This window comes from Malurus melanocephalus, unplaced genomic scaffold (genome assembly GCF_030028575.1).
Source record: "Malurus melanocephalus ecotype Western Australia unplaced genomic scaffold, MMel_1.1 scaffold_283, whole genome shotgun sequence".
NCBI classification, from domain to species: domain Eukaryota; kingdom Metazoa; phylum Chordata; class Aves; order Passeriformes; family Maluridae; genus Malurus; species Malurus melanocephalus.
Genome location: NW_026623515.1, coordinates 84,426 through 105,129, shown reverse-complemented (window position 1 = coordinate 105,129; position 20,704 = coordinate 84,426). Strand labels below are relative to the sequence as shown.

Below are 20,704 nucleotides of genomic sequence, written 5' to 3'. Positions count from 1 at the left end.
TTAAATAATGCATAAGAACCAAGGAGAACATAATGTTTTCCTATTTCAGGCTGAGGTTTATTCAGGCATAATTCAGACTGCACCAGTAGACTTGGCTACAATATTCTTCACATTTTCACAGAGCCTGGCTGGCGACATGTACATTAGGAAAGAAAGAAGAATAAGCAGATAACCATGTCAGATAAATACATTCCACTCCCTCAAACTAAACTTGCAGACACAATTAAATTCTCTTTTTCCTCTCCAAATGCTTCCCACTCCTTTGGATCTGCCACAAGAACACAACATTTCTTGTCACTTCAGTCCCTTACACCATCTCCCTGTACCTCCCCAGGCCTTTTTGCTCCTTCTACCACACAGCTTTTTAAGAAACATGATGTCTTCTACTGCTTGCAGGAAATTATGGTCCCAGGTAATGTCTCCTGCCCCCACAACTCCTGAGTCACTTGGATAACTCATCGGGCCACCCAAAATCAGCAAGTTCTCAGCTCTGAGGATGCTGCTGCCCTTTGCTACTTCTTCCGTGTCACCTCTTTCCTTTAAAATACATTCACCATTCTTCAGCCTTTACCTTCCTTTTCTAAATTTCTCCCATATTCCTTTGTTAGAGCTCTAAAACAAACACTACAACAACGAACACTTTAAACTCATGAACAGTATTGAGCAGTTTCTATAAATCTTGAAATACTGCAAGTCCTTTGTACAGCATTATTCAGTGTATTGCTCCTCTTTCCACCCCTTCTCACTCCATTTCTCCAGAAAACCAAAACCAATGGCAAGTTTATTACCTTGAACATGCATTTTAATTCTTGTTAAAGCATTTTGTCACATGCCCATCCTCTCCACATGTGCTCTTGGCCCCTCTGCCCYAAAGGCCCTGCCTCCTCCAGCACATCTGTATTGCCAGATTTAAGCTGGGAACAAGTATAACATGTTGATAATGATAATTATAATTAATCTACAGAGCCTTGAACATATTCTAATTTCAAAGGTCAGCAAATTGCACCTGTAACTCTCAGGTTTTCAAGTTTCTTGTAAAAGGAAAAGATATCAGAAATATTGCAGTGTTCAGAGTCCACAATTTATTTGGGGTTTGTTTTTGAAACTACACTGGATTTTAAGTAGTAWTAGGAATCAAACCAAACCAAACAAACAAACAAAACCACAGYGGAACACAGGCAGAAGCTGAATGAACYCCTGCTCTCAAGGTGACAAAGGTTAATTCCTAGTATCAGCTACAAAATTAATTTTATCTAATGGAATTTWAAAAAAAATAAACACTAAAAAAATTGAGCCATATGGACATGCACAACAACTTTTTAATTCCCAGGTAGCACAGTAACTGTGCAAATGAGGTTGGAATACTTTTTGCTGTTGATACAGAAAGACACAGCTCATGTTTACAGTTTTATTCATAATTTACTCCTAGTATTTAATGTTTAGTATCACACAGGATATTATCTCCACTTAACAAAGGAAGCTGGGAAATTCATTTAGGCATTTATGAAGTGTCAACCAGACCAGTACATCTTGCACATAACTGAGATACATGCTGAAACACTTTAAAGAAGGTTAAAAAACAAGTAAATTATTTTTGCTTTATTTGTTTGTTACACATTAGCCACACTTGCTGCACAGATGGCTGTACACTGCAGTGCACCTATCTGCCTCTTACAGCCTGCATTTCTTCAARTGCTTCTTATCACTATCAGTGGGGAAAAATCGATTTGCATATTACAGCTGGGCTATCATTCAGAAGTATCAAATAACAACTGTAAATGAATTACTTTGAACATGTGAAATGAGCATTAATGTAACACAGAATCATAAAAGGGACCTTAAATATAATTTATATTTAACCCCCCTGCTTTGGGCAGGGACACCTTCCACCAGACCAGGCTGTTTAGAGCCCACTCCAATGTTTCTGAACACCCCCAGGGATGGAGCAGCCACAGCTTCCCTGGGCACCCTGTGCCAGGGCCTCACCACCCTCACAGGAAATAATTTCTTGATAGCTAATCTAATCCTACCCTCTTTCAGGTAGTTACCAGGAAGATAGATTACCAAAATATGGGTTACACCTTAAAATCAACATTGTCTTTATGGCAGTGATARAGTGCTACTGTTCAAAGTTCACATGGAAACTTTACAGTAGGAAAGATCAGTGTAATAGGCAAGTCTGCCTTTTAATTCCATTATTCCTGCAAAACCACGTTCTTTTAAACATGCAAATACAATAACACTATCATAAAGCACCATTTTTAGAATACTGAATATAGTTTCTGAAACTACCAAAAAAAACCCCTCAATCTGAAAAGGAAAGCTAAACTGTTCAACTGCCAAAATATAGAATGAGAGCAGCAATCTAGAAAAAGCATCAAATCAAATAGAATACTGAGGATGTGGATATACTATTTTTAAGTAGATGAGAACTAAAACAACACAGAATTGTAGAATGATAAAATGCTAGAATGGTTTGGGGCTTGGAAGGGGCCTTAAAATACACCCAGTTCCAGTAACCCTGCCATGGGCAGTGACACCTTTCACGAGACCAGGCTGCTCAGAGCCACAGCAACAGAAGTAATTGTTCAATACTAAACTCTAAATCCCAGCAACTGAAACACAACATAAAAGAAACAAAAACATATAAAACAAATACATTTGGATGGTGATCAGTATTTAAAGCTTATGTGGATTTAATGAAGTTCCTCAAGACAAAAAATAGGGATGGTAAGGCAGGGAGTACTCACTTGGAAATCTGTCCTGTGTATACTTCCATTCACTGATTTTCTATATGATTTTTGAGCAAATTTCAGAATTTATCAAACATCTTTCTTTTGTTTATAAGTAAAACAGGAGTGATASTGGCCTTCCTGAAATATTAAAAGAAGGAAATCCAAATATATTGATGGAAAACCCACCAGAATTCTTATCTGTTCTTTGATGCTGGCACTGCAGAACATTTGGGGTTAACTATCATTTGCTTTAAAAGAGAACAACAAAATAAATAAAAAAAATACTCCACAAATAACAAACTCTAGCAAAGCAGAGGGGAAGTGCAATTTTATACTTGAAGAAAATGTGCAAAAGCAGGAATTCAAGAGTTACTGATGAGAGGCACAGTGACATTTATAGCATGAAATACTAAGTACTGTACATTTAGAAAGGGAACAAATTTACTTGAACCACAGGAACACTCCTATTCGCTTCAGCATATAGAACCAGCAATGATCAAGTTAGCTCTTAAAACACTTACCTTTTTCACAGTTTGAAACAAGGCCTAACAGGGATAGTTGATTTGCTAAAGGTGTKTATTTTATTTATTGATATTTCATAACTGTGAAAGGATACGAGGAGTTCCTTCTGTCCTACACACCAGGTAGAGACAGGCAGCAATGACGTGGGTCATCTTTCTGCCCCGGGTTAGATGTTTGCTCACAGCCATCTTGAAAAAATTAAAGGCAGTATCCAGGCAATGTTGATTGAGTTGAAGCTGGTTTCCCAAGTGGTGAATCTGACGTTTCCCTAGAAAAATTAACAAGGAAGAGAAAAGTTTAAGAACTATGCAGTTAATGGGCTTTCAGGTTGGGGTGTTTTAGTGTTGGGGTTTTTTTTTCAAGACAAAATTAAGGAGGTGGATTTTCAATTTCATCTCTTTGTGAAATACAATGACCTCTCAAGTTTCAGGAACTATTTAGCCTCAGCTCCTCAAGACCAGAAAAAAAAGCCTTGCTTTGGACTGCTAAAACTGAAACACATGCAATCAATGAGGCTCTGGAAAAATGAGCCACAAACATCAGCCCCACAGAGGATCCAAACCATAGCCAAGATTTCTCAGACAAAAGATTATGCCCCTCTCCCTTAACACTGTTTGCCAATTAGCACTTGATTAGGTGCAGCCAAAGAACAGAGGTCATGGTGTGTTTGACAGTGAAGAGCAAACAGAAAAGACATTTTGCTGCAGCTCTCCAAGGAGTGATGGAGTTTGCTGCTCCTCTGACCACAAAGGAACAAGGAAAGGAGCTATGCTCCTGTTTGCCCATGATTCCAATGACTGGAGGCACTTCCTTCCTCCAAACACTTTCACACCACAGCCTTCACTCGAGGTTTGTCTGCCAGACTACTTAGATTTGCTGGTGGCTTCAGGAAACAAATGTGCCTTCACCCTTAAATAAAACAATAAAAGGAAAAAAAGTGTCTTTGGGATGATTCATGGCAGGAAGTGGTCCAGCTGCTGGGACAGATGCGGGAAGCAAGGTCCAACCCGTCCCCACAGCTCCAGCTTCAGAAGAATGTGCCGAAAGGACAGCTTAACAAAAGGATGGGAGAAGTCATGAGGAAAACAGAGCACTCAAGCTCCTCAGCATACGGGGTCAGACAGCACATCAAGAAAACTCCTTTAATTCAATGTGCCTGGCAGATGTTTCCAGCACACACATTTACAGGAAACACTGGTCTGTTCCCTTCAGATGTCCTGAGCAGCTTGTGGAAGGGGTACAGAGGTGCCTGCTGTGCCCACCACTGCTCACAGGGACCAATGGCAACCACACAATGCATCCCACAACACCACTGGCTCCTGCASACACCACACATCTTAATTCTATAAAATCCCTGCATCATCATCACTAATAACACAGTAAAAATGCTTCACCTCTGAACAACCTTTTGCCAAAGATGCTGGCTTTAACAAGAAGTGACTCCAGCCAGGCAGCTGGAGCCAGTGGGACTCCAGCCAAACAGGAGCTGCCACAAAGAACRGCTTCTCCTTCCTGCACACGTGGAAATTACTGCACTCACCACTGAGATATCCTTTAAGGCACGTTGGTCAACCTGGTGTAACACGTTTGGATGAAAAAGGAAKAGCAGAGGAAGGATAYCTCACCCTCCATGGGAGGTGTGGGYGCCTTAAGCTACTCAAGGGTAATCCAAAGCCCATTAGGTGAACARTTTTTCCACTGCCATCAGCAGGCCSTGGACTGGCTTTCACCTGCCTCAAATACAAAACCCACATCTTTCTAAAATTCAGGCACTAACTAGTACCCAGTCTTTCCGGAATTTCATTTCACACTCTGCAATCTGTATGCTTTTTCTTCTGTACCTAAGAAAGAATCAGTTTATACTCATTTGGGGTGAAAAAAATGCACTTGAGTAGTAAAAACTCATTTTGAAGTGGCAGCAAAGCAGCTTCCCTTCAAAAACAAAGAACACACCAAAAGAAGAAAAAAAGAACACACAGAGGAAGATACTTGAAATTCATTTCTTTCATAAGAAAGGCTATTTTCACCACCAAGCTGCTCCCATTTCCAAGCTACCATTAATATTCTGAGTATTTAACCTTTTCTTAATTTGAAATGTTGAAATATAATTAATTCATCATAATCCATCCTAAGCAAACAGTATGCTTGTTTGAGTAATATATGCATTTTTAGCTGAGCTCTTCATCCATCATCAATATTTTAAAGCAGAATTATTTTAGGGGTGACCAGTCATTGTCTACTGAAAAAATACCAAAGAGATCTAAGACAAAGGTTACTTGCCAACTTAGGAAATGCTGTTTCTCTGAATGTTTTACTCAACCTTCTGCAGACCAGAGAAGGCTTTAATTCTGTGTGCTAGGACTCACTCAAGCTGCTCCGGGGTAATCTATCGGTCATACAGTTTGTGGCAAAACAAGACAACTGTTACACTGCTGCTCATGCCCAAAATGAACAACTTAATTYAGGACAAGAATCATCCCAGAAATTATGTGTATCTTGATGACTAACTTGGTTTTGTCCTTATTTGTGAGAAGAGAGAAAGAAATGTACTGCTTACAGCATYATCTAAGATAAACATTTACATTCTGTAACCAGTCTCCTATTTACTAAAGAAAGATCAAAAGCTTTGTTGTTTCCCCATCACYACCTCCGCCCCTTGAATTTAACATGACAACAAAATTCTATTTTTCTGGTATCTTATGTAACACTAAGAAAAAAATAGCTGGAAAAGTTAGCATTAACAATCATGTTTCTAGATTTCTCCACAGGGTGCTTCAAGATACCTTGAACTTCTTCTGGTTCCTTCCCAGATTCAAGAAGCTACTTCACASAGCCCAAGAAAAGGCAGATATCAGCTAGGTGGCTGTCACCCTGGTACTGCAGTACACAACCAAACCATTGTAGAGTGCCCTCACCCCAGTCAGATGACACCCAACAATATGTTATTTTGTGACTTTCAACCTTTTCTGCCTAGCTCTCCAATCTGACATTTCCAAAGCTGAAAAAAATGTGTCTCCATTATATTTTATTTAACTATAAATACAGTGATTTCATCTGTTGCTATCTGAAGAGCAGACATTCATACATAGAGAAATCGGGCTTAAGTAAACAACTGATCAAAATAAATTCTCTATCCAATGCTCCAGTAACTGCTGACAAACAAGAAGAGAGGCCAAATACTCATTCATGCTGCCAGTCCTYGACATGAGAAGTCCCCAAAACTGAGGTGTGGCAGCCACAAGCCTCGCTAAGCATTGGGATAGTGCTSCCCCAAGAACAGGGTCAGTGCAGGGAGGAGCTGCTGAGCAGCTGCAAGCTCCAGGGCTGGGAAGATGAGCAGTTCCCTCCAGCAGACCTACAGCACTGCATTATGTGGAGCAGCCCTTGAATGTCCTCCCACTCCCACTCCCACAGCTCCTCGCTAACTGGGTGGCATTTTATAACCTTGCATTTGCTGCTCTTCTCCTGTCTCCATCTTTGCTCTGACTCCCAGCGTGCCTTCAATCAGCCCTCCCGGCTGGCAATGCCACCACTGCCAGTGTCACCACATGGTCCCYGTGAGCTGGTCCAGCCAGCTGCAAGGATGCAAAAACCTGAGCAGCTGAGGATTTCAAACAGTGGGAATAACCAACAGTACAATGCAATCCAACAATGCAATGTAATTTTTTAGCAATCTAAAAAATCACTCATTCATCATCAGATTCCATCACAGCGTTACAAACTCCAATGAACTGAGATTCTCTATTGGATGGAAAAGAACTGACACAACTTTAAACTCTTCCGTGCTCTGGGTTATAGAACACTCAGGACAACAGTTTCCTAATTTTCTTATCCATTTTATCCAGTAGGACAGCTTTTTTAAAAGTTTTGCTGTGATCCTGCTCTAAAAACCTGCAGCCACTATCTCAGTACAATAAAGCATCATGTGGAAGAGTCAGAATTAARTATTGCATTTTTTTCTGAATTCCTATGCAGAAGCACAACTCATAACACAAAACATATGGGGTAAAACAAGTCTCCCAGTAGGTGMATCTTTTATTAGTAACTTGCAGTAGGCATTGTCTCTTTTGGGCCTTACAGGTTTTTGACAGATGCTGGGATTCTTTTTTTAAACCTCAATAGCACCTTTGAGGTCAAATCTTACACTTCATGCTGCCCTTGCAATTTAGTGATGGCAAGAAAATTGGTATCTGAGTACCTTTGGGAGAAGGGCAGGGAACAGTGTCTTTTTAAAAAGGCAAGACAAGCCCAACAGCAGGGTTTCAAAAATCCTCTCCTTCCCTCCCCAGTAAAACAGTAATAAATTTGCCTTTAAAGAGCAAAAGAACAAAAGTCTACAACTGCAGAAATTTTGCGATGTACAGAGCACACACCACGCAGTTCCCATTTATTTCTCAAAGGCTCATCATGCCATCAGGGTGGAGGGGGAGGCAGGGGGAGAAGTGAGAGAAAGAGAAGTTTGCACTTCTGTAATCAACACACAAAATCAAGTTCCCAGGCTACCAAGTAGTAAAGTTTATCACGCTCCTGAATCTGCAGCGAAAAACAAAAGGCCCTTTTCAGCTTTGAGTTCCAAGCCTACTAAAAGAAAACCTGTTTCTACCCATCTACTCCCAGCATGCTGAAAGAAACACCATCATCTTCTCATCCAATGCCAACCTCAATGCTTTGAAGTGGCACAACAGACCTGAAGTGACAAGTTCAGAGAGGACCACTGAACGCTATCCTTTTATTTCAGATCATTTCCATTCTTTTGACAGAGGAAACAGTGTTATTACAAAACGTGTCGGCCAGAAATCACTGTCAAAAAAAGAKATTTGTAGAAAATCTTGGTAATATTAAATGCTTACACAAGAGGCAGTTGAAAGCAAAACTGCAGCTTGAATTATAATAAAAGCAAAATAGGAAAAGAGGGAAAATCAGACCYATTCTTTACAAGCAATTTTCTTTCTTTTATGATCTCGTTACTACAGAAACATCTTGTTCTCTTCCCCTGTGGAAGAGGAATCATACCTTTTTTTGGATCCTTAAAAGTCAGTAATGTCAAGCAGCTACAGCTCTACATTACTCTTACCTGGCTTCTGCCTGTTCATCTGCAACCTTTCCTTCAGTCTGACAGAGGCTGTGACACTGCTATTTCACAGTATTTGTCAGGAAAAAGCATAAGTTTCTAGGGAAATATCAGGGAGTACAAAGCCAGAGCTAAAATGAATTGTTATTATGATACTAAACTGCATCATCAAAATCCAGGCACATAGATTTTCCCCCTTTCTGCAATTTGCTCAACAGGCCCTGGAAACCAGGGCTACCTGAATCAGGGAATGGGGTGATGCTAACAGCACTGATCCTTCTTTTGCAAAAAGGATTGTTATGGTAACAAACACTAGATTCTATTAAAGGAAACATTTCGGATGGYTTTCACTTGCTTATTCATTTCCAGCATTTGAATTACTTTACCAACTGAATTTTATGTGCAGATTTTGTTCTGCATTTGGGTCTTCATTCCTGTTCTTTCTTTGAAAAGGCTGCCCAAAAAGAACTCCAAAAAAAGGGAAAAAAGAGCAGTTCTTATGTGTGAGCATCCCTGCATGCTTTGTCACATCTTTCWATTTCAGCAATTCCCAGCTCAAAGCCTGAATGAATTTCCTGCTCTTTGCTCTATGCCAGGCTTCTATGTTATTTGTATTACAAATCAGTAAAAYAAACAAACAAAGGCACAACAGGGAAAGTCCAGGACTATCAGTGGGGCTACACTCACGAAGGCTGGTCCCAGCAGCCTAATCAAGGGTAGAGTCCTGTGATCAAAGACAAGCAAACATTTAAAGCCCAGGCGATGGGGGAGGCAGGGAGRGAAGGGAGGCGATGGCTGCAGCACTCGCACTGAGCATTTCCAGCCACACGCACAACACTGGGAGCGAGGAACAGATTTATCCCTGTGAGCCTGTAAGGAAAAAGGCCAACGAGCAGTAAAAGTAGCAGCACAGCAGGACATTGCAGCAGTGCTGACCCAGCACAATAACAGGTTTAATTTTATCAAGGTTAGCTAAGAGTTATTCCCAGTAACACCTAATTGCCTGTGAGGAAAGTGATGACCATGCTGGCCTCGTGCCCAAGCACTGCCTGACTCAAGACAGGCTCCAAATCCCTATCTTGCCATCTGGTTGTGGGTGCATCCCACATCCCAAACCCAGGTATTTCCACACAAGAACTCCCCAGCTCCTCTACAGGATGTGTCAGTCCCCAGACTGAGCAACCTGGAGCCTGTGAACACTTGGCTTCGCTCCGACAGATGCATCCCCAGTGCCTCTGTGTCACCTGGCAGACCTGCTTCAGGGGCTGCCCAAGGGTACACTCTGTTCCTGTTATCTCAGCAGAATAAAACAGCTCCTGGCCCTTTCCCTGGGATATTTCACCAGCTGTGCCAGCAAAACTGTTTGTGGCAATGGATGGAAAACCAAACCAGTAAACCGATCCATGTCAAAAATAACCTTGTGAAATAAAAGACTTAATCCAGACCTGTTTACCRAAGGATTGATGCCTCCTCTTTATCTCCGTAGGTCCAGACCCAGCCTATCTCAGTGCAGAGACCTGTATTCAATTTCTCTGCCCACTGACAACAATCCAACCCATCCATTTTGCCTCCCACGAGAGCGTCCCATCTACCAGCTGCAGGTCCCCTCTGTCCTGGTAAAGCCTTTCCAGAGCACGTCAAAGGCTCATTCACTMCTTCAGCTAAAGAGAACAACCATGTATCTTTAAGATTAATGGCTTCAAAATTCAGATAGTGGTCACTGCTGYAACCACTTTTTAAATATTTGATACTAAGCTACTTTTCTTTCACCTAGAAAATTTGCTGTTAACGTCTCTTCTCAGCACTTTTCTGTACCTCTTTAAGTATTCATTCCCTCAAAATTGGACCTTGTATGCCATTAATGTCAAAGCAGGCCTGCAAAGCGCCCACGTAACTTCTCCTACTCCATCCTCAAGCACATTTTCTATTCCCTGACCCTACAATACCACTCCCACATGGACAGCCTCTTTGCATATAGAGCAACTGGCCATTTGAATTAATTTGTCATACCCACTCTGAAAAATCTGGCATCACAAGTGGTTCCTCTGATTTTCTGCGTTCACTTCCTGGAATTCTGCTTCCCTCACAGGTGGCACTTCCACTGCTGACATTTCATTCCCATTATCCCATAACTGCTACCCACATTTCATTCCCATTATCCCRTAACTGCTACCCACACTTCAACAACAGACCAGAAGCCATACGGTTGATGCAGGGGCTGCACTTAACCTACTGCTAATCTTGCCCATCATCCTCAAGGCAGCAGCTTGCTCGTTTCCCTGCTTAATTATTCTTTTTAGCTCAGCTGAAGAACTGCTTGCTTTYAAAGTCCTCACCTACAGTGTCACGTTGGAAAACCACAGTTGATGCAAATATTAAAAAAAAAAAAAAAAACCAGAAGCAAGAAAACCCCAACAAAACCCTWATCTGTTGATTCACCAGCATCAAAGAAATTGCATCAAACTGTTCTAAGTGAAGCTAAAGCCCAAGCTGTTCCTGCAGACAGTGTTCCCACCTCCAACATGACATTTACATGTCCACACACTGATACAGATGAGGGAATTTGCTGTGCCGAAAATCAACCCAAACAACAAAAAAACCTGAATCTTAATTAGGACCAGTTTCCTCATGTAAGTCAACAAGCAATAGAGCCTCCCAAGCTCTAACAGCAGCAGAATGTGGCTGGGGCGAGGAGAATTGCTGTCAGCAGCCACATACACGTGGATCAACTTAAAGCAAATGTGAGACTGCAGCCTAAATGGGTCAAAGAGAAAAGTACACACCATCCCTACACTTCCTCCTGCTTCCCTGCTACTGCTCCCRGCCCTCCTGCTCCTCCCGTACGAGGGAGCTGACACAAAACTCTGACTTACCACAGTTTAAACAAATGCTATCGCGCTCGTTAGTTATTTGTCTATTAAAATGCTTCAGGTCAGATTAATCAATGTTTCAGATTCATTTCAGAAGAAAGCAAATATGGACTTTGTTRTATCCAAAAGTTTAGCTAACTGAATTTTTTTACTCGCGGAAGATTTGCAGCTGTTTCAAAGTTGAAACAGCTGGAAAGCTGCACAACTGGCGAGAACTGTGAGCACATGTATGATTAATGTAGCATAACCCTTACCTGTCTCACATTAAGGGAATTGGAAAGAAAAATTTAAAATAGCAAGAACTTTCAGATAGTGGTAGCTTTTGGACATGCAAGATTTCCTTCTGAAAGCACCACCAGTTAGGCCTTGCTTTAATCTTCCTCTGTATTGTTTGGACAGCAATTTTATCTTTTTTTTTTTTAAATTGCATTTTAAATGACAGTTATTCTTAGAGATTTTTTCTATATCTGTATACATGTAAAGCTTTTCCCCTACACTTATCAATTACCAGTTGTTATTCTTGTCACAACAAGAAATGGAACATTTCTGCTGTCACACAGMATTACTGCTGATCCAAGCATTACCTTCAACCACCCAAAATCACTTCTACATCACTGCAAGAAAAAAAAAAAAGGAAAAATATTGTTCATGACATAATCTGACAGTTTTGAAAAGATCACTTTTTAAAAGTTTTAAAAACCTGCAATTCTAGCATTATGAAAAAGACATAACTTATTTCATACTACTACAAAGCAAAAAGCATTTAACTAACAAGAAACTGTCATCAATCTATACAGCTAAAAAAATTCATGAATACAGCACAATACAGGAAAAAAATTCTACTGCCTATTGGTAAAAGTTATCAGAATTTTCTAAAACAAAATAAAAATGAAGACTGAACACAAAGGGATCCATTGCTGCAGTGGAAAACTTTGCAGATGCGAGCAGCATATAAATCAGTGCAGTGTTATCTGCTCGCTGACAGCCAGTTCTCCTGCCTTCCCTGCAGATCRGGGCTTTCATAAGGCAAAGAAGAGTGAAAGCTGACAGGAGCCATTTTTCAGCCTTGCAAACACCATGAAAGCTGAAAGCAGCCCCAGGAGTCGAGGTGCTTTGCATGGATGAGGAGGATGCAGGAGCTGAGGGTATCCCCTGCCCACAACTGCTATTGAGACCAAGGGACAGGGACAGGAGCAGAAGTAATTGAGTTACCACAGCTGAACAATTACCACTTCCCAGCTGCACTGCAGCAGCCATTAGATAAGGTCACACATACTAACATTGTTTAAAAAGAAACCAAAAACAACCTTCCTGTTTAATCCATATTCCCTGCTATGAAAGCCAGTCCAGCCTTTCCCTCTTCCTGCCAAGAGGCCCCTGCACATCCCTGTGAACCTTCCCTCCTTTCCTTGTCCACCTTTAACACTCACMTTTTATAACATGTCTGAGAATTTACTTGTCCTCAGACATGTGCAGAACAATCTTCCTCTCCTAGAGTTCAGCCCTGCTCCTCTGCACACCAGTTGTTCTGTCAAAATACAACTGTTAGTGGTATTTCTACCCTCCATCATCCACCTGTGCAGGCAGGAAGGAYCTTACAGACTAATACCCACTCTGCTCTCAGCTCTTAAGATTGCTGCTGCTTCCTCAGGACTGAAAAAGGCCTGTGAGCYCAAAGCTACTTTGGGGTTCTGATTTTGGTGGAGGGGGTTTATTTTTTGGGCTTTAGCATTTTCTTTCCTTTTCCTTCCTCTCTTATTCCACATGCAAATCCAACAAAGGGCACTCTCTCCACATCCACACCCRACCCAATTGGTGGTCAAAGAAGATGACAGAGTCATTTCCAAAATAAAAAATTCATAAATATCAACTAATTGAAAAATTTCTTAAATCAACTAAAAGATGGAATTACAGTGAGAAGGCATCAAGGTAAAAAGGATGCAGAGGGAAGCAGTTGAGCRGGTGAAGAAAAAGAGGGAGTTATTAGAGATTATCAAAGGGATAAGAGATAAAACATGATCTAAAAATGGAAGCAGAAAGAAGAACTGAAATCAAGCTGRGAAAGGCACCGAGCTGTTACAAAAGCAAGAAAGACTGTATTAGGTTAATACTTATTTAAGGTATTTTTATATGAAGCTGATGAGTGGTCACATACTTATTTCTTTAAACAGAAGGGATAAGAAACCTGGCAGGTAGGTAAGACAGCATCAATCTTTATCCAGGCTGCAGCTAAAGAATTAAATTCTGCCCTTAGCTTGTCCCTGGCAGCTGAGTCCATCAGCTACAGCATTCATGCAAGCAGTGTGAATCTGCAGGGGCTGCTCTCCTTTAGCACTGMAAATGGCCTTTTGAGATCAAAGCTACAACTGCCGATGGTAATTGCACCTCTGTACTGCCCAGAGATRATGGAAGACATTACGGACACGGCTTCAGCCTCAACTTTGCATTTCCTTCCTATTTAAGCTAAGCATAAGTGMAAGTTGCCACAAATCTCAGCTAAACCATGCAGTGAATCAGTGATGCCATTTATCAAGACAGTCTCTTGTGGTATCTACTTCAGCCTGGAGTTGGAAAGAGATTTATGTTTAAAGAGAGAATGCACATATTTCAGGAACAGCCTTGTATTTCTTTAAACAATAACATTTATACAAGTCAGATGTACAGACTGTTTCAGTAAAGAATTAAAACTGCAATGCCATCTATATATTTCTAGAGAGCCAACGTGGCCCTCTTAGAAAATATTTGGCATATTTGAATAATATTTATCTGTATGTTTGTGATACCTTCCATTTATATGAGGCTACTATTTATGTATAGGATGCCATACATCAATAACTGCTTGAATGAGGAAATTCTCACTAAACTTTGTTCTCCTCCTCTGGAGCCCTGATCACCCTAGAATAACACATTGAGAGAATGGCTGGGAGATAGGGGGTGGATGTTTAAAGACCCAGAGACTGAACTAAGAACCTTCACCTAATTATCAGACATGATTTGTTAGGAGAAGAGCAGAAGATCACTAGATCTCTGGGAGATGAGGGAAGTTTAAGCCATAAATAGATATAAGCATCAGCTCATGCCTAAGGGCTAATAACATGAAATTAAAGGAAAATGTAAGCACTATGTTAACAGGACCTTATAACAAAACTCASTGGACCTCGTAATAGTTTCCCAAGGGAACTGGTGGAAACTCCCACTGCCTGGAACATATGAATCCAGTAAGGGCAAAACACAAGAAAAATTCATGATATGGAATGATGCTCTGTAAAAAAAATAGGCTAAGATGATTTACTAGGTTAAAGGAAATTCTTACGCTTTTGCAAAACTGTAACCGTAAGACAGAGGCTGCTGTGCATGACAGAATCATTCTGTATTCTGAGTGTACAGAACAAGGGAAAAACAATCCCTCCATCCTTTCCTCTCCAAACAGCCACCACTGCAGACTCGTACAACAGCTTTCAGCCTGCTCAGTTTGACACAGAACACACTGTCAGTCACATAGAACAGCCTGACCTGAACAGCAAAGATCCACCTACTCAAGTTTCTACCTCTTACATTTTTTTTCCAGTCACCACTCCACTCTAGTTTTCCAATATTAAATATTTATTAAATATTAAACTGTATCAATTATTTATTAAGTATTGTATTCAGCACATCCCACAAAAAAAAGACAACCAAATCTCAGCACTTGTTCATGCAACAAAATCTGAGAAATTTTCTCCATAACCAAACCCTTAGATACTGACTTCCTTTGCTCTTCTAGGTGATCCACTTACCTCCTGTGTGCCAGTCCTCAGCAGTTAAAAGAAAATTTTAGGCAAGCACAATTACATTTTTCTGTTCTTTATGTGCTGAACCTCAAAGATCAATTACAACAGGGGTTTTACTGTGCAGTCTGACTCCAAGATAGGATGTGAGATCATCCATTAAACATACGTATCCAAGACTAGATGCATTATTAATTCCTTTTCCTCTAGGTAATATGGTATGGTGAAAAATAGCTACCAGAGAACATAGAGACTAAAGACTTCAACAGAAATCAGTGGATTTATGTGATGATTGCTATGCAGCAACCTAACAGATCTCATTAAAGGAGACATGGATTCTTCTCCCCTGATACTGTCACAGCTCCTACAGGATGTTCAACACAAGAAAGAGTATTGATTGCAACAAACCCCCAAAATAGTTCTGAGACGAGTTGAGAGAATGATCTATCTGAATTTAATATTGCCCAGGTCTTACTACAGACAGGTAGCAATTTAATAGCATTTTTTGATAAGTGACAGTGTTTAGGATGTTTTTTTTAATAAGCTGACTATAAAACACAAGCTGCCTCAGAGTTTCAATCAGGCAGGTGCTGCAAACACCAATATGAGCTTTTTCTTTCACTTTGTGGAGCTGCAATTCAGGAAGCTACTCTAAGGAATCGCTCAACTTCAGCATCATCTCAAAGCTAACGAACATATTGCTTCTATACAGTCCACAGAGTAAATTCTATTTACTGACCTATTTCAAGATCCACAAAAATAAACAAACACTTCAATCAACTGCCTGCCTCAGACCTGTTTACGCTAAAGCAGCTCCTCACTGAAGGCCTCAGAAGTTCTACTGCTACATTAATCAATCTCAAGGACCATGCTTTCCCTCTGCAAAACAATTATAATCTGGCCCTTCCCACCTTTTGTATTTTACTCGAGTSTTATGAAAAGCAGACAGGCTGATGAAATTCTGCCTGGCTTATCTGCCTGGCAAGATAACCTTACATCCGTGTATCCGTGTCCCTGGCAGCTACAACAGCAACAGGACACACAAAGTTCACATTTCTCCATGGTCAAATGCCATCCTACTGCACTGTCCTACAACAAGAAGTATGGGTGCTGCTTTGTTTAATCCAGCTTTTATTATCTTAAGCACTCAACTCCTACTGAATGCCATGCCCCTACAGAWGGGAAGCTGAGCTTGGCACAACCAAACATTTCTGAGGGCCTCAAATCAGCCRTGGTTTTACCCTCTAGCAACAGTGCCTGTTATAATTTTGAAATCAGAGCAMTCAAACTTTAACACCGTCTTGTTGCAAGTGGCTGTTATTATGTCATCTCCCTTTTCTGCTTTCCACAGACCAAATCAGGAATGGGTATCTGACACAAGGATCCTTCTCAGCTTAAGAGCAAATGCTTCTGGAGGAGATGGAAAACCACACACGATTCCTTGAGCTGAGCCACAGAGGCAGGTGACAGCYCCTGACTTCTGCTGCAAAATGCAGAGGAGACAATTCGTTCCAAATGTACCCTTTTAAGACCTCGATATTTTTTTTCCATGTGACTGCTTACACTCCCTTATGCTCTCCTTTATCTGCTGCTGAAGTTTTCTTAGGATATTGAATTTGGTATTTAATATTCAGGGCCACTGTAATCCCACAACTTGACTTTGCTGGCATAACACATCAGTGTTTCTCAGAAATCCAAAACAACCTCAAAGCTTTTCTTCCCTCTGTGTCAAAGACCTTGATCAACGTCAAGTTTCCTCTTCTTCTTAAAGCTGGAATCAAACACTGCAATGATCTCAGAATGAAATTTGTTGTACATGTCAGATCAAAAAGTAAAGAGCAGCGTTGGAGAAACAAAACTACCCACACACACAGTAGAAAAGGAGTCGAGTCAATGGCAAAAAGAACATCTGAGCATCGCTGTAATCCTGCAAAATGAACATTTTTTCTAGTCCCAGTTCCCCAGATCTGTATTAGGGTGCAACTACCGTTGAGGGGACCATCTGCCATCAATGCATGGTGGGTTCACCATGGACAGAGAACACAAAGGGACAGAAGTATGTTTATGATCCACAGGATGTCCAACAACTTTATTTTCACCAAAGCTACAGATACCCATTTACACTCRAGAAAGAAGCTGGCAGCAAGCAAGAGTTAACTTTTAGTATAGGGCCAGCTGGAATAACACAGACCACTCAGACAACAAACGTCACCTCACAAGCACCCTGGATTTGTTCCAAAAATCACTTGAAAAGTGGTATTCTTTCTTGACACGCTCAAGGACTGATTCAGCTTGCACCAGAAGCAGTATTTTTTTTTTTCCTAGTGCTTGTCAGGAACCATAGTTTCTAAWTCTACTTTGAGATGCCTTTGAATAGTCTCAAGATACACATTTTCCCACAGTATCACTAAGCAACCTTGTAAATTATTTTCCTTGTATTTAAGTTTAAAAACAAAGATTTCATGTAGCTAAATATGTCAGATTATTTCCCCACCTCCTACCTTTTAAAAAGAAGAAATGTTTAGATATAGAATTTTTTTAAGGTGGAAAGGGTCTGTATTTGCAAAGCTATTCACCCACATTTGCACTGCTATGAAATCACAAGATTTCTGCTGACATTCAATAGTTTTATTTCTTGCTATTTTCTCTGAGCTTTCACAATCAGAGAAGCAAGCAAACATAACACCTGCTTGAATTTGGCAAGCTGCATGGGGCTCAGGATAACAAGGCAAGCCCTCTAAAATCTAAAATTTATAAATTATGATCTGCTGACAATAGGAGGACAGCTTCATCCTCACCTTTGAAAATGAGGATGAATGTGGATTAGCAAATTGTGAGAGTTCGTCTCACATTTAAAATGGAGGCTGATAATTAGAGAGGATTGAATGATAAATTAAGAGCTATTAGTGATTTACTGCATTTTCATATAAAGTCTGTTTTCCTCTCTTCACAGCAAACATAGGATAAAGAGCAGGAGAGAACACACAAAAACCTCTGCCTGAAGACTAGATTCAACTGGGCCAGCTGGGCTTGTACTTTTCACCATTTTAATTTTTTGTAGGAGTATTCTCCCAATCTCTCTTTGATTAGAAGAAATCTACTTTTTTCTTACATAATAAATCAGGTAAAATAGCAAAGGATGAAGTTGCCAGTGACAGTTGAAACGAGAAATCCAACATCCCCCACTACCCCACCACCACCCCTTGCACCAGCTCCCAGTGCTCTTTAGATTTTGTGCTGAGACATAACCCAAGGAAAAAATAAAAGCAGTCACTTTTCTACAGGCATCAATGAGAGCAAGAAGGAGAAGTGAAACAAGCCTTGGCAAGAAGTGCAGCCACAAGCCTTGAGCACAGCTCATCAGTAACACACAACCTCTATGCTTTGTCTAAGATTATAGAAACATCATGGAATCATACAATGGTTTGTGTTCAAAGGGACCTCAAAGATCATCAAGCTCCAACCCCCTCTGCCATGGGCAGAGACTCCAGACCAGGTTGCTCCAAGCCCCATCCAACCTGGCCTTGAACACYTCCAGGGAYGGGGCAKCCACAGCTTCTCYGAGCAGCATGAGCCAGTGTCTCACCACCCTCAAAGGGAAGCATTTCTTCCTAATATCTAATTTAAACCTGCTTTCCTTCAGCTTAAAGYCATTCCCCCTTGTCCTGTCACGACATGCCATGAGCAAAGACATCCATCTCCTAATCCAATTTAAAAATTGTCTTTTCCCATGTAGAAGGGATTTCTRTGTATCTGTCTGAGCTTGCATGTATATGCACACGTGTCCCACTGCATCAACTGGCTGTGCCAAACTTGGGAAAAAAGTACCAGGGCTATTTTTAAGGATGATCACCCATGCTTTAGCACTTGYGCTAACCCGTGAGAGTGTGGCTGGAAACTGCAATATTTATGTCTCCCTTTTAGACAAAATAATGTGATGCTTTCTAAAAMGGAAGGACATTGAAGGCGGCTTTGTCTTATACATCAATTTTGTAAGGACAGGAAACAAGCAACCTCCAGCTGTCTGTTATCAAAAAAACCCTCAAGCTTTAGCTCAGATCTAATGACCAGTGTCTCCAGAGCAACTTATTCTCAGAAATTCATCCTAATGGACTACAAAGCAAAACAGCAAACCCATGATTCCGATTGTAAAAATGCACACAATGCTTTCCCTGAATACTGGATTTATAAGAGCAATCACATAGCCTATCTAAGGTACAATGGAAATACTAATCAAAAAATTCTCTTTAAGGAATGACAACCATACAGGAGAAGGTGTGGGTGTAATTCCTGTAGATCCTAAATGATTCTATAAACCCAGCTCCATGTATACCCCAGAACCTGGAACTGTGATCCTAAATTGCTTTCTTAATATTGTGCATTTCATAATACACTACCCAAAACCACYGTTAAGGAACTGAGTGGTATTAAGGCACATAAAAGAAGAGTATACAGCTTTCTTCTAAAAATCCCATTCCTAATTGATTTTATTAAAAAATCATTTATATGCTTATTCAAATAATGTAACTTCTTAGGGAGTCACACATTTTCATATAATTAGCCACTTATTTTGTTGCACTCAGTGTTAATGACCTTTCTTTGAAGAAAGATCCATGTTTGATTTTTCTATTGTTCAAACTTAAGAGAAACCTCTTTGGGTTGAAAATGCAGGAATCCTCTGAACTGACTTTAAACACCCAAGCAATCAATGGCCTTTCCAATTAATTTTCGCTGTGTTTGTTTGGGATAGCTTTGTTGTAACAGCATGAAGGCTTTAAATCTTGGTGATTAAAGCCAACTTCTAGGTACACACTTGGTGTCCCAAACAATAATGCCATGCAAATACAGCTCCTGCTGASATCCAGGGCAGGTCTACAGTGCATGGATCAAAACCAGCCTTAAGTACACTAAACCCAACTCCTGGTCACACTGGAGCCAGGGTTTGAGGAGACCATACTGTACTTCTCTCTTTGCTTTGTAAGTGTCAATTGCTTGTAATTTCTATTAGAAAACAAAGTTAAAAGAAAAATCTCTGTGTAGGAAATAATTACATTCATTTTTCAASTGTTATGTTCTTAATGTAGGAAATTACATCTAAAATTACAGCAATAATAATGCCTTCAGGAGGRGAATGCATTTGACAACTCTTCCTCCCTCCTACAGTTACTTAAACTTCCTTCATTTCTATCTACATGTTTGGCACCACTTAGGTTTAGGCTAACCAAACGAGTACTACTTTGCTGTTTTTATTGTCCAAAATGATTCAATTGTCTGAGTAAAAGAGGGGGGAAAATTTTCATCTAAAGGAATAGTTCACAACTTTGAATTCATGATTTCCCATTCCACGTTTTACTATAAACAATCAGTTCTGCAAAGCCTTAGGAAAAAAAACAACTTTCTTTACAACTCTAATTACTTTACAAACTGCTGAGGGAAAAAAATTACTTCACTTAAGTTTTTTCCTAAATAAGAGGAAAAGCATTATGTCTACTGAAGGCATTGAAAAGAAATTGTGCATTAGGAGCCTGGATTTCTTTTTTTAAAGAGTGTCTTTCCAGAGCAGACTGGAGTTCTTGCCCTTCCAAATTCAGCAGGTCAAATTACATCTCATTCATGAAACAGGTTATGTCCAGCTTAAGAAGAGACATCACTCTTCAGCTTTCACCTCTGCTAAAACGTTCAGTACTTGCAAGTTATGCTCCTTCCTTCCTTAGTGCAAGCCTTCATAAACTCAGCACC

At 40.4% G+C, this 20,704-nt stretch overlaps 1 protein-coding gene across 1 annotated transcript in view; it reads right to left on the bottom strand.

Annotated features, from left to right (window-relative positions):
• Positions 1-20,704, bottom strand: part of BRF1 (BRF1 RNA polymerase III transcription initiation factor subunit) — a 171,584-nt gene that overhangs the window by 124,464 nt on the left and 26,416 nt on the right. Inside the window, exon 3 of the mRNA XM_057376599.1 lies at positions 3,352-3,525. Within this exon, the coding sequence (XP_057232582.1) occupies positions 3,352-3,525 (174 nt within the window). The remainder of the gene's footprint in view (positions 1-3,351; positions 3,526-20,704) is intronic.